The 13,271-nt window shown below is 49.4% G+C and overlaps 1 protein-coding gene across 1 annotated transcript in view; it reads left to right on the forward strand.

The window, feature by feature from the left end:
* Nucleotides 1–11,421, forward strand: part of TEKT5 (tektin 5) — a 39,204-nt gene extending 27,783 nt beyond the window's left edge. The window contains exons 6-7 of the mRNA XM_022552329.3: nt 6,941–7,095; nt 11,104–11,421. Coding sequence (XP_022408037.1) covers nt 6,941–7,095; nt 11,104–11,317 — 369 coding nt within the window. The 3' untranslated portion in view covers nt 11,318–11,421. The remainder of the gene's footprint in view (nt 1–6,940; nt 7,096–11,103) is intronic.
* The last annotated feature ends 1,850 nt before the right edge of the window (nt 11,422–13,271 follow it).

Below are 13,271 nucleotides of genomic sequence, written 5' to 3' on the forward strand. Positions count from 1 at the left end.
GGTGAGCCAGCCTGCGCCCTGCCCCAGGAGCAGCTTTCCCCCTACTTTCTTGGTTTTGTGGGAGCAGAAAGGCTAACATCCCTGGGGACTCTGGGAGAGGGGGCTTCTGGGGCTCAGGGCAGCCCTTCCCCAGCTTAGGGACTGGGGAGACAGGAAGAGAGGGAAGGAGAGAAAGAGATCTCCAGCTGGCCAAGGAAAGATGGGAGAAGGGGCAGGATGACTTCCTCGTGGCACTTTCCAGGGTGTGTTTGTGGGAGAAACACACACACACAGGTACACACTTGCTTTGGGAAGAGCAGGACTTGGTACTAATGCTTTTCAAGTTACTGCCAATGAGTGGGAGTGTCGTCAGTTTTGTGTGCCCGCAGTGAAGGGGTTTGTACACTTGCTAAGGTTTCCAAGAGCTCCTTCTCCCAGGCCTGGCAGTAATGGCCTCACCTCTACTCTATGGAGTGGGAATGACTATGATCCCCATTTTACTAGAAAGGCTCAGAGAGCCTAGGACACTTGCCTAAGGACACCCAGCTTGGATGTGCTGGGGCTGGGATTTGGAGAGACTCAGGCCGTCTAGTGCCAACGTCTGTGCTCTGTTCTTAACCAAACACCGCATGGTGTGTACTGGTCCACCCAGGGAGGAAGTGTTCATTAAGCACCTACTAATTGGTCGATATACACAAAGCCCTTAGCAAAATGCCTGGCACACAGTAAACACTATTTTAAGTGTAAGATGATGTTGTTGTTATTATTATTATTATTACTGTGTCCCAGGCATTGATAGGTTTAGGCACTGGGGATTCAGCAGTGAGTAAAACAAAAACCCCTCCCCACGTGGAGCTTACTCTGTGGTGGGGGATGATGAACAATATGAATGAGTGAAGCTCAGTATGACAGAAGGTGTAAGGACTATAAAGAAAATAAAGCAGGGTTTGGACAATTGGGAGTGCTGGCCGGCTTGGGGGTTGTAATTTTAGGGTTTTCTTTGGCTGCGCCACAATGCTTGTGGGATCTTACTTCCCCGACCAGGGATTAATCCCGGGCCTTTGGCAGTGAAAGCGTGGAGTCCTAACTACTAGACCACCAGGGCATTCCTGGGGGTTATAATTTTAAAGGAAATGATCAGGGAAGGCCTTCTGAGCATTTTAGCCACAACCAGAAGGGAGTGAGGGAATGAGCCATGTCGATATCTGGGGAAGGCAGAGGGAATAGTCCATGCAAAGGCCCTGTGGTGGGAGTATGCTGGGTTTGACGTGGATGTGTGAGATACACCAGCTCTGGGGGCAGGTAGGTGGGTGAGTGTCTCAAACACCTCCACCTCCCTCCCCCTGCAGAGGGAGGTGGAGGTTTGAGACACTCATTGTGTGTGTGTGTGTGTGTGTGTGTGTGTGTGTGCACGTGTGCACATGCACATAACAGGCACCTGGGTCTGAGGGATTCTGAGTTGCAGAGCATGTGCAAACTTGCCCAGGCCTTCCCACCTTGGAAGGCTGCCTGTGCCCTGAGCTTCCTGCCTGCCTGGGCAGGGGTCTGGATTGCCTGGGCAGCCATGGTGGGACAAGGGCTCAGCTCTGGGACTGGGGGTTGGAGCACCACGGTTTCAAATTGCTGACATCGGACTTCCCCCAGAAACCTGAAAACCCTGTGATGAGGCAGCGACCCCTTCCCTAGACCCCTTCCTGGAAACCCAAGCCCATAGCGAACAGATCACCCACATGTATATCTCCAAAAATATCTTCTACCTAGGGATGAAATTACTCCCTTGACCCCATTTGGGGTTTCCTGCCAAGACAGACAGCTTTGATTTGCTACTTCAAGTCCCTAACTGTGGTCCGTAATCCATCTCCTTTCCTCTGAGACTTTGTAACGTTTGCACGTCTCTGTTTCACCTGCACCAATGGTTCTTGACTCTGGCTACACCTGTAGGGAGCTCCTAAAACATCCTGATACCCAGGCTGCACCCCAGACCAATGAAATCTGAACCTCTTGCAGGGGGCAGGCATCCACAATTTAAAATACTCTCAAGGTAATGCTAATGCGCAAACCAATTTAAGAATTAATACCCTTTACTATTAGATAGTATTTTGTCCTTAATTGAATTTCTCCCTTAAAAAAAACTAAAAAAGTTATTTTAAAAGGAAACCTTAGATCAGGTAGGATTGTGGGGATTTTTTTCCCTTTTGACCCTGTTGAAGAGAGGTGAGTTTATCATATTCCTTGTTCCTTGCACATATGTTTGTACAAAGCCCCTCGTTTCTTTATTCCCTTTTATCCCCACTCTTTGTGGTCACTCCCTTTCTCCCATAGATGACTTTCCATAGATGACCATTGTAATGAATGAATGAGTGAATATGACCTCTTTAATTGAGTGAATATGGACTGTTGATTTAAATGTGTTCTCACAAAATGTGGATGACCGTTGTATGTGCACGGATTTTTAGTTTTCTCAAAAGGGATTGTATAAAATAGCTCATTGTTTCCTGGCTTTCTCACCTTACATCCTTTTAAAGACCCACCGTTGTTCCTATGTGAGGTTAATGCTCTCCACCTATTGGCTGCCGAAATCCTCCATCTGCTCATTTACCATTTTTTAATGTCTGTCTCGATGGTCATGGGCACCCAGATGCTGCCAGCTCACTGAACCTTCTTGACATGTGTATTCCTTAGTGGTCCTGAGCTCCTACAGTATATACCAGGAGTAGACATGCTGAGGTGTGTGCGTCACCCTCTTAGACTTCAGGCTCTTCTCCTAGGGGCTCTCATGGAATTTGGGATCTAGGGACCAGGCTGTCCTGGAGCTCAGAGCTCGGTGTTGGCACTCTGACTCCCTCCTGAGCATGAAGGTCAAGGCTATTCTGCCTCCAGCCCCTGCCTCTGGTCAGCCCATGTGGTCTGTCTCCTGGCCCTTGGGGGTCACACTCCTCAAACTCCTGGAGGCTGAGTCACTGACCCCAGGGCTTTTGGAGGTTCACAGGCTGGCAGGACTGGGGTGGGCATCAGGGGCTGCCCCCATGACGGAGTGTGTGTGTGTGTGTGCGTGTGCGTGTGCGTGTGCGTGTGTGTGTGTGTCTTTTTTCTCCCTTCCAATGAAGAGGACCCTGACAGTGAGTGACAGAGGCTGGACAGGAGGTTCCGGAGAACCTTTATGTCAGAGTATAGACCCACCTGGGCAGATTTGCTTTGGCTGTGAGTCATCAGTGGGTTCTAGAGCAGCCAATTCTGGAAAACCCCTACTGTTGTGGAAAATCCCCAGGCAGGCCCGCTCAAGAAATGCCAGTGGGGACAGCTGGTGGTGAAGAAAAACCAAGAGTTGGTTCCAGCCACCCCGCCTCCCCCAGCACCTCCAGAAGCCAGCCCCGAGGAGGAGATTGGGGGCAGGGGGCTGCACAGTGGCCCTTGCCCCTTACCACCCTCCTTCCACCATCACCGCCCCCAAGCTCTGCAGCTCCCTCTCAATTCTCTCACCTGCTGTATCTAGGTACCCAGGGGGGACACACAGTATGATACAGGGTTTTCCAAATTCAGTCACGCCTGGGCGGCCTTCACGATTTTACCCCCATGCCACCTGGGCTGTTGTTTACTTTATACTTCTGTTTCAATCAAGTCGTTTAAAATGTATATTACTGGAGCCTGTGCTCCGCAACGAAAGAGGCCACAACAGTGAGGCCCGCGTACGGCAAAAAAAAAAAAAAAAAAAATGTATATTACTTCTACAGCTGGAAAACGGACAGCACTTGCCAGAAGTAGAGAGTAGCTAGAAAGATACATATAACAAGGCAGAGCAGGCTTGTTAAAATGTAGCTGGAGTCTGTTGCCTGCAGAAGTCTCTGGATTTCCCAGCTGCTTTTTGTCAATCAAGGGGGATGAGCAAGTGTTAGGAGGCGGTGCTCACCCTCCTGCAGGTGGTCAGCAGGTTTGAAAAAATAATTAGTAGGTTTTAGTTCTCCAGGAGCTCCCGTTTGTTGTGTTGCTGTGTCCCTGTCCCTCTGCTGTGCTCACACGAGAGTTCCTGGAACACTGAAATGTATTGGATGCCTCTTAGGTGATGGCACCTCCCACCAATGTCCTGCACACTAAAGGCATCCAATATGTGTTTTTAACAGACAGGAAGGAACTTGAACTTCTGTGATGGTAAAGATGGTTGCAGTTGTACAATAGTAACGGCTTGTGGGTGCTGAATAAATGTTGCGTACAGGAGCAAAGGAATGGGTGAATAATCCACTGGCCTGTAACTCTGTGAAGATGGGTCTTTCTGCCTGTTCTGTGCACTGCTGTGCCCACTGCCTAGAACAGTGCTTAGCACCCAGTGGGTGCCGAGTCAGCAGTTAAGTCAACAAGCGAACCAATGAATCTGTAAATTAATGAGTGAATGAAGAAATGATTGAACACGTGAATGAATGTCAGCCCTTTTTTTAGACTCAAGAGATAGGCCTTTTCATCATTAAAAAGTCTACAAGTAATACATGCTGGAGAGGGTGTGGAGAAAAGGGAACCCTCCTGCCCTGTTGGTGGGAATGTGAATTGGTTCAGCCACTATGGAGAACAGTATGGAGGTTCCTTAAAAAACTAAAAACGGAGTTACCATATGATCCAGCAATCCCACTCCTGGGCATATACCCAGAGAAAACTCTAATTCAAAAAGATACATGCACCCCTATGTTCATAGCAGCACTATTCACAATAGTCAAGACAGGGAAACAACCTAAATGTCCATCAACGGATGAATGGATAAAGGAGATGTGGTATATATATACAATGGAATATTACTCAGCCATAAAAACGAATGAAATAATGCCATTTGCAGCAACATGGATGGACCTAGAGATTCTCATACTAAGTGAAGTAGGCCAGACAGAGAAAGACAAATACCATGTGATATCACTTATATGTGGAACGTAAAAGAAATGATACAAATGAACTTATTTACGAAAGAGAAACCGACTCATAGGCATAGAAAACAAACTTATGGTTACCAAAGGGGAAAGGGAGTGGGGGAGGGATAAATAAGGAGTTTGGGATTAGCAGATACACACTACTATATGTAAAATAGATAAACAACAAGGTCCCACTGTATAGCACAGGACACTATATTCAATATCCTGTAATAAACCATAATGGAAAAGAATATACTTAACTACATCGCTTTGCTGCAGACCTGAAACTAACACAACATTGTAAATCAACTGTACTACAATAAAATTTTTTTTAAAAACAGAGCGATAGGCCTTTTGTAACATTTCAGGCCCCAAGCTGGGGGCCAGAGGGGCAGGAGAGGGAAAAAGAGGAGAAGCCAAGGTAGGCACAGCCACAGGCCGCTGGCTTTGGTTCCACCAGCAGCAGCCTTCTGGCGAGAGAGAAGCATCCCGGGCTGGGCACCACCAGCAGCCCAAACCTCAGTAATGTCCCCCTCACTGCACGCCAGCAGTAGGTACCCCCCAATAGGGCCATCTAGGTAGTAGGTCGGGGGGCTGTTTCCACGCGGGGCAGTGTGGTGCCGAGAAGCATTTCTCCTATTTAGAAGGCTCAATTTTCTTCCACAGGACGCTGGGGTGGTGTTTTCTGAGCTCTGCATACCCAAAGGGCAGGTTTCTGAGGGAAATCCCCAGGGCTTCTAGGAGAGGTGTTCCCCCCACTTACTGGAGTGTTTACCTTCCCATGTGTTGGGCACAGAACATTCTCATGGGATAATGTTTAACCAGCGTGTGGTTGGCGTCGCTCCGGTCTGGGTGGCTCACTGAGGACCAGGTGAGGGGTCAGTCTTCCTCCTCGGTGGGCTTTGAAAGAGGCAGTGCCGCCCCCTGCCCTCAGACGACTCTGCCTCCATCTCATCCCCAGGAGGAAAAGGACATCCTTTTGTTCTCTTGAAGTAGAGAAATGCTCTCCTTGTAGGCTTTTTTTCTTAAGGTAGTAGGGAAGCCAGGACTTTAAGCAGTTTCTTGTTGCCCATAGAATATGGGCCCAACCCAGCTAAAAAAGTCATCTCAGTACCTGTTATGATTTGTGAATATTTCATAGCTCATGGCAAAGGGAAAAACAACATGATGGTAAAGTCCCTGAAGGTGAGACGGGGTCTTAGACTTGCAGTCCCCACTGCATTCAGGAGTGCTGGCATACTCACGTGCAAGTACTGCTCCCCACATTAAAATCTGAGATGGACAGGACCAGATAAATTTCAGGGCACACTGTTCCCAAACTTCAGTGTGCATAAGGACCATTGGGGAGCTAGCTAAAAATCTACACTCCTGGATCCCACTGTGATTCATTCACTCATTCATTCATTCATTCAAGGAATATTTATTGAGCTCCTACTATGAGTTGCCAGATTTAGCAAATAAAAATGCAGGATGTCCAGTTAAACTTGAATTTCAAAATCAACGACAAGTGGTTTTTTAGTGTAACTATGTCTCATGCAGTAGTTGAGACATATGATAAAAAATGCTTTGTCGTGAGTCTGAAATTCACGTTTAACTGGGTGTCCTGTATTTTATCTGATAGCCCTCACTCTACACCAAGCTCTGTTCCTGGCAATGGGGGATACAGCAATGGACGAGGCAAAGCCCCTGACCTCTGGGAGCTTACATGCTAGTGAGGGAAACAGACAGCAAACGAATAGATTAGCCAAAGGAAGGATGTTGGGGGGCACCATGACAGGGTACAGCTTCTAGGCGTGTCAGGAACAGAGCACACGTCACCTCGCCATTGGGACCTGCTGAGTCTGAGAGGGGTGTTAGCACAGCCCACCCACCAAGGGCCTTCTCGCAGGGGAGGGGCACCATGAAAACTAGAACTGCTCGCAGATCTAGGGCATCCGGTGACGATAAGGAGGAGAATGCATGTTTCACCCACAGTGAGGTGACATCTGTTGAGAGCACTCGGTTCTGGGGGTACTCATGGCTGGCTAAGTTCAAGATCGGGTTCCTTCTGATACCGCAAGCGCTCTCTGCAGACGCTGCAGGAGGTCTTCCAGACGGAGAACACCATCATGCTGCTGGAAAGGTCCATCATGGCCAAGGAGAGCCCGCTGAAGGTGGCGCAGACAAGGCTGGAGTGCCGGACCCAGCGGCCCAGTGTGGAGCTGTGCAGGGACATGCCGCAGTTCAAGTGAGTGGTGGAGGCCCAGGGGGAGGGGTGGGTCTCTGGAGCTGCCGGGAAGCCTGGGTCTGGAAAACGGACCCTCCACCAATCAGGACGTCCAGGCCCACAACTCCACAGGGCACTTGGTGGGGGCCTGGGGCTCTGGGGTGCCCTTGATGGCCTCCCCACCGCGGAGACCGCCCCCCTGCACTGCAGCCCTCTCATCTAAGTGAGGATGGCTTCGTAGCTCTGTTCTGCTCCGGGAACCCTCCAGCTGTCCCCTAAAAGCCAACAAGAGGGAGCCACCCAGCCCAGAGATGTGGCCCTTGCCCTTGCGGGCGTCACCCTCTCTCTCTCCAGGCTCCCATGAAAGAGGCGCCCAGCCCACACCTCAGTCATCCTCCACCGCCCTTTCTGTGAAGTTCTCAGCTGAGAGCCCTTGGAATAGCCTAACCCTGCCTGTGCTGCTTAGCTAAGGAGGGCTGCTTCTGTTGACAAAGGGCCTCCTCACAGGAGAGGGGCAAGACACTCACGCAGCCCCAGAGACAGGATTTGTGAGTCTGGGGGAGGGGTTTGGAATGGGATGATGACCAGGCAAGGAAGGAAGTGGTCATTGGACATGGGGGATTAGTTTCCCACGAACATGCTGTGTGACTTGGGGCTGGTCACTTGGCTGCTCTGTGCCCTCCATGCTAGGGGCACTGTCTTCGTTCTCTATTGCTGCATAACAAATGCCCCCACGACTCAGTGGCTTGTCTTCCTTCCGAGCTGAGATGTGGAGAAGAGCGCTGGAGAAGTAAGGAGGAGGGAAGGATTTGGAGAGAAAACGCCAGGTGGTTCCATGCGCTGAGGTTTGCACGGCCTCGGTTACTGCCTGAGATAATCTTGTGGGACACAGAAAAGTTGGCTGTGTCGGGGGTGGGGTGCAAAGCGACACCTGGCTTTGAGCTTGAAGGCCTGGCTACCTGCTCCTCAGCCCGCTGCTGGCCTGGAAAGTCTTCACCCCAGAAGCGGGTGCCGTGTGGCCAGGGTCCTGCCCTACCTGGGCTGGGTGGGGTCCAGGTCCTGGGTGAGGGGTTGGGGAAGCTCTCCTGGCCCCTCCTCCACCTGCCCCTGCATCTTAGATGCTCAGGTTGGGCTCCAGCAGCCCTGGTGCAGAGGCTCTGATCACCCATTTATCCACCCCAGGGAGGCTTACACACAACCGAGCTTTAAGGGGAGGGACCAGATGTTGTCCCGGGGGACTTACTGCTCTGGGACACACTCCCTGCCTCCCCGTCCACCAACTGTGCCACCAAGGGGTGTAGACAGAGAACATGGATGAGGCGTGTTTGGCTCAAGAGTCCTGGGCAATGTATGTGTATGTGTGTGTGTGTGTGCATGTGTGTGTACTATGTGTGTGTACTATGTGTGTGTATGTGTGCACGTGTGTTGGGAACTGAGCGGACAACAGCACTCAAGCTGTCTGCCTTCTGCAGCAGCTGAATTGCCCCGTCCACGCATTACGTTTTTTGTCCCTCCATCCCCTCCCTCCTCTGGGTCTTTCTCCTCTACCTCCCACAGGTGGCCCCTCTTCTCCTGACCCTCTCTGAGCATGCAGGTCCCTTCCATGTCCATTCCTCCATTCCTCAGAATGAAAGTCCCTTTAGATTTGCATTTAAATTAGTTAAAATGAAATAAAATTTAAAATTCAGGTCCTGATTCACACAAACTGCATATCAAGTGGTCAGGAGCCACGTGTGGCTGGGGGCACGGAACAGAATATTTCCATCGCTGGACAGCACTGCTCAAGAAAGCCCCCAGGAAAGAAGGGTCTCCAGGCTGCTTCTGTCGCCTCTCTCTAGCTCAGGCTTGTCATGGGGATGCTCATCCTTGGAATATCAACCCAAGTCCTCCCAGCAGCGTGTCCTCCAGTCCTGAGCACAGTTTCACTGTCCCTCCCCACCACCCCCAAGGTGGGTCCTAGGGCACAGCCCCAAAACCAACCCACCGTCACAGCTCACCAGGTATATTCCTGTCTTAGGGCTGCTGTGACCAATTACCAGAAACTGGGTGGCTTACAACAACAGAAATTTATTCTTTCAAACTTGCGGAGGCCAAGCATCTGAAATCAAGGGATCAACAGAGTTGGTTCTCTCTGGGGCCTCTAAGACAGCATCCTTTCCCGGCCCCTCTCCTGGCTTCTGGTGGTGGCTGGCGGTCCTTGGCTTGTAGCTGCATCACTGCATCTGCCTCCGTCTTCACATGGCCTTCTTCCCTGTGTGTCTCTGCGTCTCAAATCTCCCCCTCCTTTCTCTTACAAGACAAATCGTTGGATTTAGGGCCCATCCTAAATCGAGGATGATTTCTTCTCAAGATCCTTAACTCAATTACATCTACAAAAACCCCTTCTTCCAAAGAGCATCACATTCACAGGTACTGGGGTTCAGACTTGGACATATCTTTTGGGGGACACTATTCAACCCACTCAATCTGGATATTGAAATAACCCTAATCTCTCTCCCACCTCCACTCTTATCCCTGTCCAATCTAATCTTTACCCAGCAGCCTGGAGGTTATCCCAAATCTGAATCAGCACATCATTCCCCATTTCAGCGCCCACCGCCTCACCAGCGCCTTCCCATTGCCCTGAGAACAAATCCAGACCAATCGATTTTGCATGTGCTCCTCTCTGTAGAACCACACTGTCCAATTCAGTAGCCACCAGCTGGGTGTGGCTCTTCCATTTACATTTAAATGATTTAAAATGAAAAACGATGAAAAATCCAGCTCCTCAGTTGATCTTGCTGCACTGCAATTACTCATGAGCTCCGCATGGCTAGTGGCCGCTGGATCCAGCAGTGCGGATATAGAACATTACCAGCATCGCACAGAGTTCTCTAGATCAGCGGCTGTAGAGTGCTTCCCTCTTGATCTTTACACAGCCAGCTCATTCGCTCAAACGTTCCCTCCTCAGAAAGGCTTTTCCTGGTGCCTTGGGAAGGTCCCACAGAAGCAGAGCTTCAGGATAGGGGAGCCCCGCTTCAGCCTGATCCCACGGGGAACTCTGGAGAGTGAATTACACCACGGAGCTGGTTCCACCCTGAGGCAGGGGATGGCCTTTTGTACCCACTGCCCTTGGTGAGCCATTGGCTTCCCTGGAGACGTGTGGACCTAGGAGCCATCAACAGCCAACACTCCCGGCAGCTGGGGCACAGGTGGGACCTGAGATGGATGCCAAGAGCAGACATCACACCTGACCGTCTTAGTTACACGAGGCTGACCCTGTTATCTGGGTTTTTTAAAAAACTGTGATAAAATACGTACAACATAAAGTAACATACTGTTAGTGACACCTAGTACATTTACAATGTGCAGCTAGCTCCAGAACATTCTCATTCATTTGACCCAAAAGGAAGTCCTATCCTCATTAGCAGTCACTCCCTATCCCTCTCCCTTCAGCCCCTGGCAACCCCTAATCTACTACCTCTTTTTATGGATTTGCCTATTCTGATCATTTCATATAAATGGGATCGGACAATATATAAGCTTTGGTGTCGGTATCTTTCACTCAGCATCATGTCTTCAAGGTCCATCCATGTTGTAGCACGTACCGCTGCTCCATTCCTTTTCATTACATCTCAACAATATCCTAGCGTGGGGATAGACCATATTTTGTGTATCCATTCATCTGTTGATGGACATTTGGGCTGTGTCTACCTGTTGACTCTTGTTATTAGTGCCCCACGAGTATTTGTGCAAGTATTTGAGTGTCTGTTTTTAGTTCTTGTGGGTGCATACCCAGGAGTGGAATTGCTGGGTCCTTTGGCGAGTCTATGTTTAACTGAGGAACAGCCAGATTGTTTTTCTGAACATCCCATCTACTTCTCCCTCTGCACTCATCGCCCTCAGCAGCTCTGCTGTGTGTTCACCTGTCTGCTTGCTCCCTCTCTGTCTTCTCTGCCAGCCGAGCCCCTCCCACCTGGCTCCTGGCACAAGGGAGACCTCTGCTGCCCGGCTGGCTGAACCGTACCGTCCCCTCTGCTCTCTCCCCAGGCTCGTGAACGAGGTGTTCACCATCAACGACACCGTGCAGACCCTCAAGCTGAGGCTGCGGGAGACGCAGGACATACAGCAGCTGCTGGTCATGACCAAGTGCCGACTGGAGCATGAGCTGGCCATGAAGGCCAGCACCCTGTGCATTGACAAGAAGTGCATGGGCATGAGGAAGACCTTCCCCAGCACCCCCTGCCTGGGGATCTGCCCCTGAGCCGCCGCCGCCCCTGGCTCCCCTGGTGCCCTGCTCCATGCACGTTCCTTACACAGCATAGAATTTGCAAAGTCAGAAAAACAAAATAAAAGTGTCATTTTCTTCCTTTCCTCCTATCACGGGAAAAAATATATATATATATACATATATATATATATATATATATATATATATATATATATATATATATAAAGAGCTAAAATAAATGCGCCATACCAGAGATCCTGGAGCTCGTTCCTTGCTGCAGAACCAGCTTTCTGGCTGATCCCAGGAGGAGACAGACTGTGACCCCCCTCTCGGTGATGGAGCATTGTAAGGTTGTCAGCCTTGCCAGGAATGGAAGAGGCCACCCTTTCTAAACCTGTTTGTCCATTTAGGAGCACAATATAGACCATGGTGTCCGAAGATTGGACATCGGAGCTGAGAGTCCAGAGACCAGCTGTCACTCAGGAGCCGAGTGGCCTTGAACAAGCTCCCATACTGAGCCTGTTCTATAAAACGAGGTCAGTCTGAGGTGGAAGTAACTGTCAGCCATGGAGGGCAGTGCAAAAAAAATAGGATTTGGAGTCAAAAGTCCTGGGTTTGGATCCTGGCCTTGCTAGACATTTTTAGAAATTGCAGTGGGAGAAGGGGGCAGCAAAATTCATTCCGTGTTGGGGCAGGAGGAAGCAGGTCAGAGTTGAGGGAAAGCTCTGTGAAGAAGGGACATTGCTTCAGAAAGTTAAACACCATACGACCCAGCAATTCTACTCCTGGTTATACAACCAAGAGCATTGAAAACAGATAAATACTTGTCCATGAAAGTTCATAGCAACTCTAATCACAATAGTTACAAGGTAGAAACAACCCAAATGTCCATCAGTGGGTTCACAGATAAAATGTGGTCTACCCACACAATAGAATATTATTCAGACATTAAAAATGAACAAAGCACTGATACCTGCTACAACCCGGATAAACCCTGAAGACATCATACTCAGTGAAAGAAACCAGACACAAAAGGCCACGTATTGTATGATTCCATTGATATGAAATGCCCAGAATACGCACCTCCATAGAAATAGCAGATGGATGGTTGCCAGGGAGAGGGGATCGAAGTGACTGCTTAGCGGGTACAGAGTTTTATTTTGAGGTGGCGAGAACGTTTGGGACTAGGTAGACGTGGCTGGACAACATTGTCAATGGGCTAAATGCCATAGAATGGTTCACTTTAGGTGGTTAACTTTATGTTACGTGAAATTCATCTCAAACAACAGAAAAAAGAACTTACTATTGGAGCTGAGTCCTGAATGATGAGAAGGTTGAGGCAGAAAAGGGCAGTATTTCTGGTGAGAGGAATGGCATGGGTTAAGGCAGAAAGTTGCGCCCTGGATGGAGAGGCCCTTGGAGAGGCTGTGAATCATCTAGAAGGACTGGATGAGGCCAGGTCGTGAAGGACAAATAGCTTTGACTTTTTCCTTGTTCATTATTCACATCGGTTTTTCCCAACCCTTTAAAAGCATGTGCGGATCACCTGGCGATCCTGTTAAAATGCAGATTCTGAGTCAGTAGGTCTCGGGTGGAGCCTGAGATTCTGAACTTCTAACAAGCTCCCTGACGATGCTGATAGTCTAGGGACCAGACTCTGAGTAGCAAATAACACCTCCACAATTTTTGCCATGACCAAGTACAGGCATCTCTTGTTTTATTACACTTTGCTTTACTGTGGTTCGCCGATAATACATTTTTTATAAATTGAGGGTTTGTGGCCACCCTGCATCGAGCAAGTCTCTTGGTGCCATTTTTCCAATAACATTTGCTCACTTTGCGTCTCTGTGTCACACTGTAGTAATTCTCACAATACTTCAAACTTGTTCATCATTATTATATTTGTTACGGTGACCTGTGATCGGTGATCTTTGACGTTACTACTACGACTTGCCGAAGGCTTAGATGATGGTCAGCATTTTTTAGC

The sequence above is a fragment of the Delphinapterus leucas genome, chromosome 15 (genome assembly GCF_059928025.1).
Source record: "Delphinapterus leucas isolate spDelLeu-1000000601 "Yukka" chromosome 15, BTC_Dleu_Yukka2, whole genome shotgun sequence".
Classification (NCBI taxonomy): domain Eukaryota; kingdom Metazoa; phylum Chordata; class Mammalia; order Artiodactyla; family Monodontidae; genus Delphinapterus; species Delphinapterus leucas.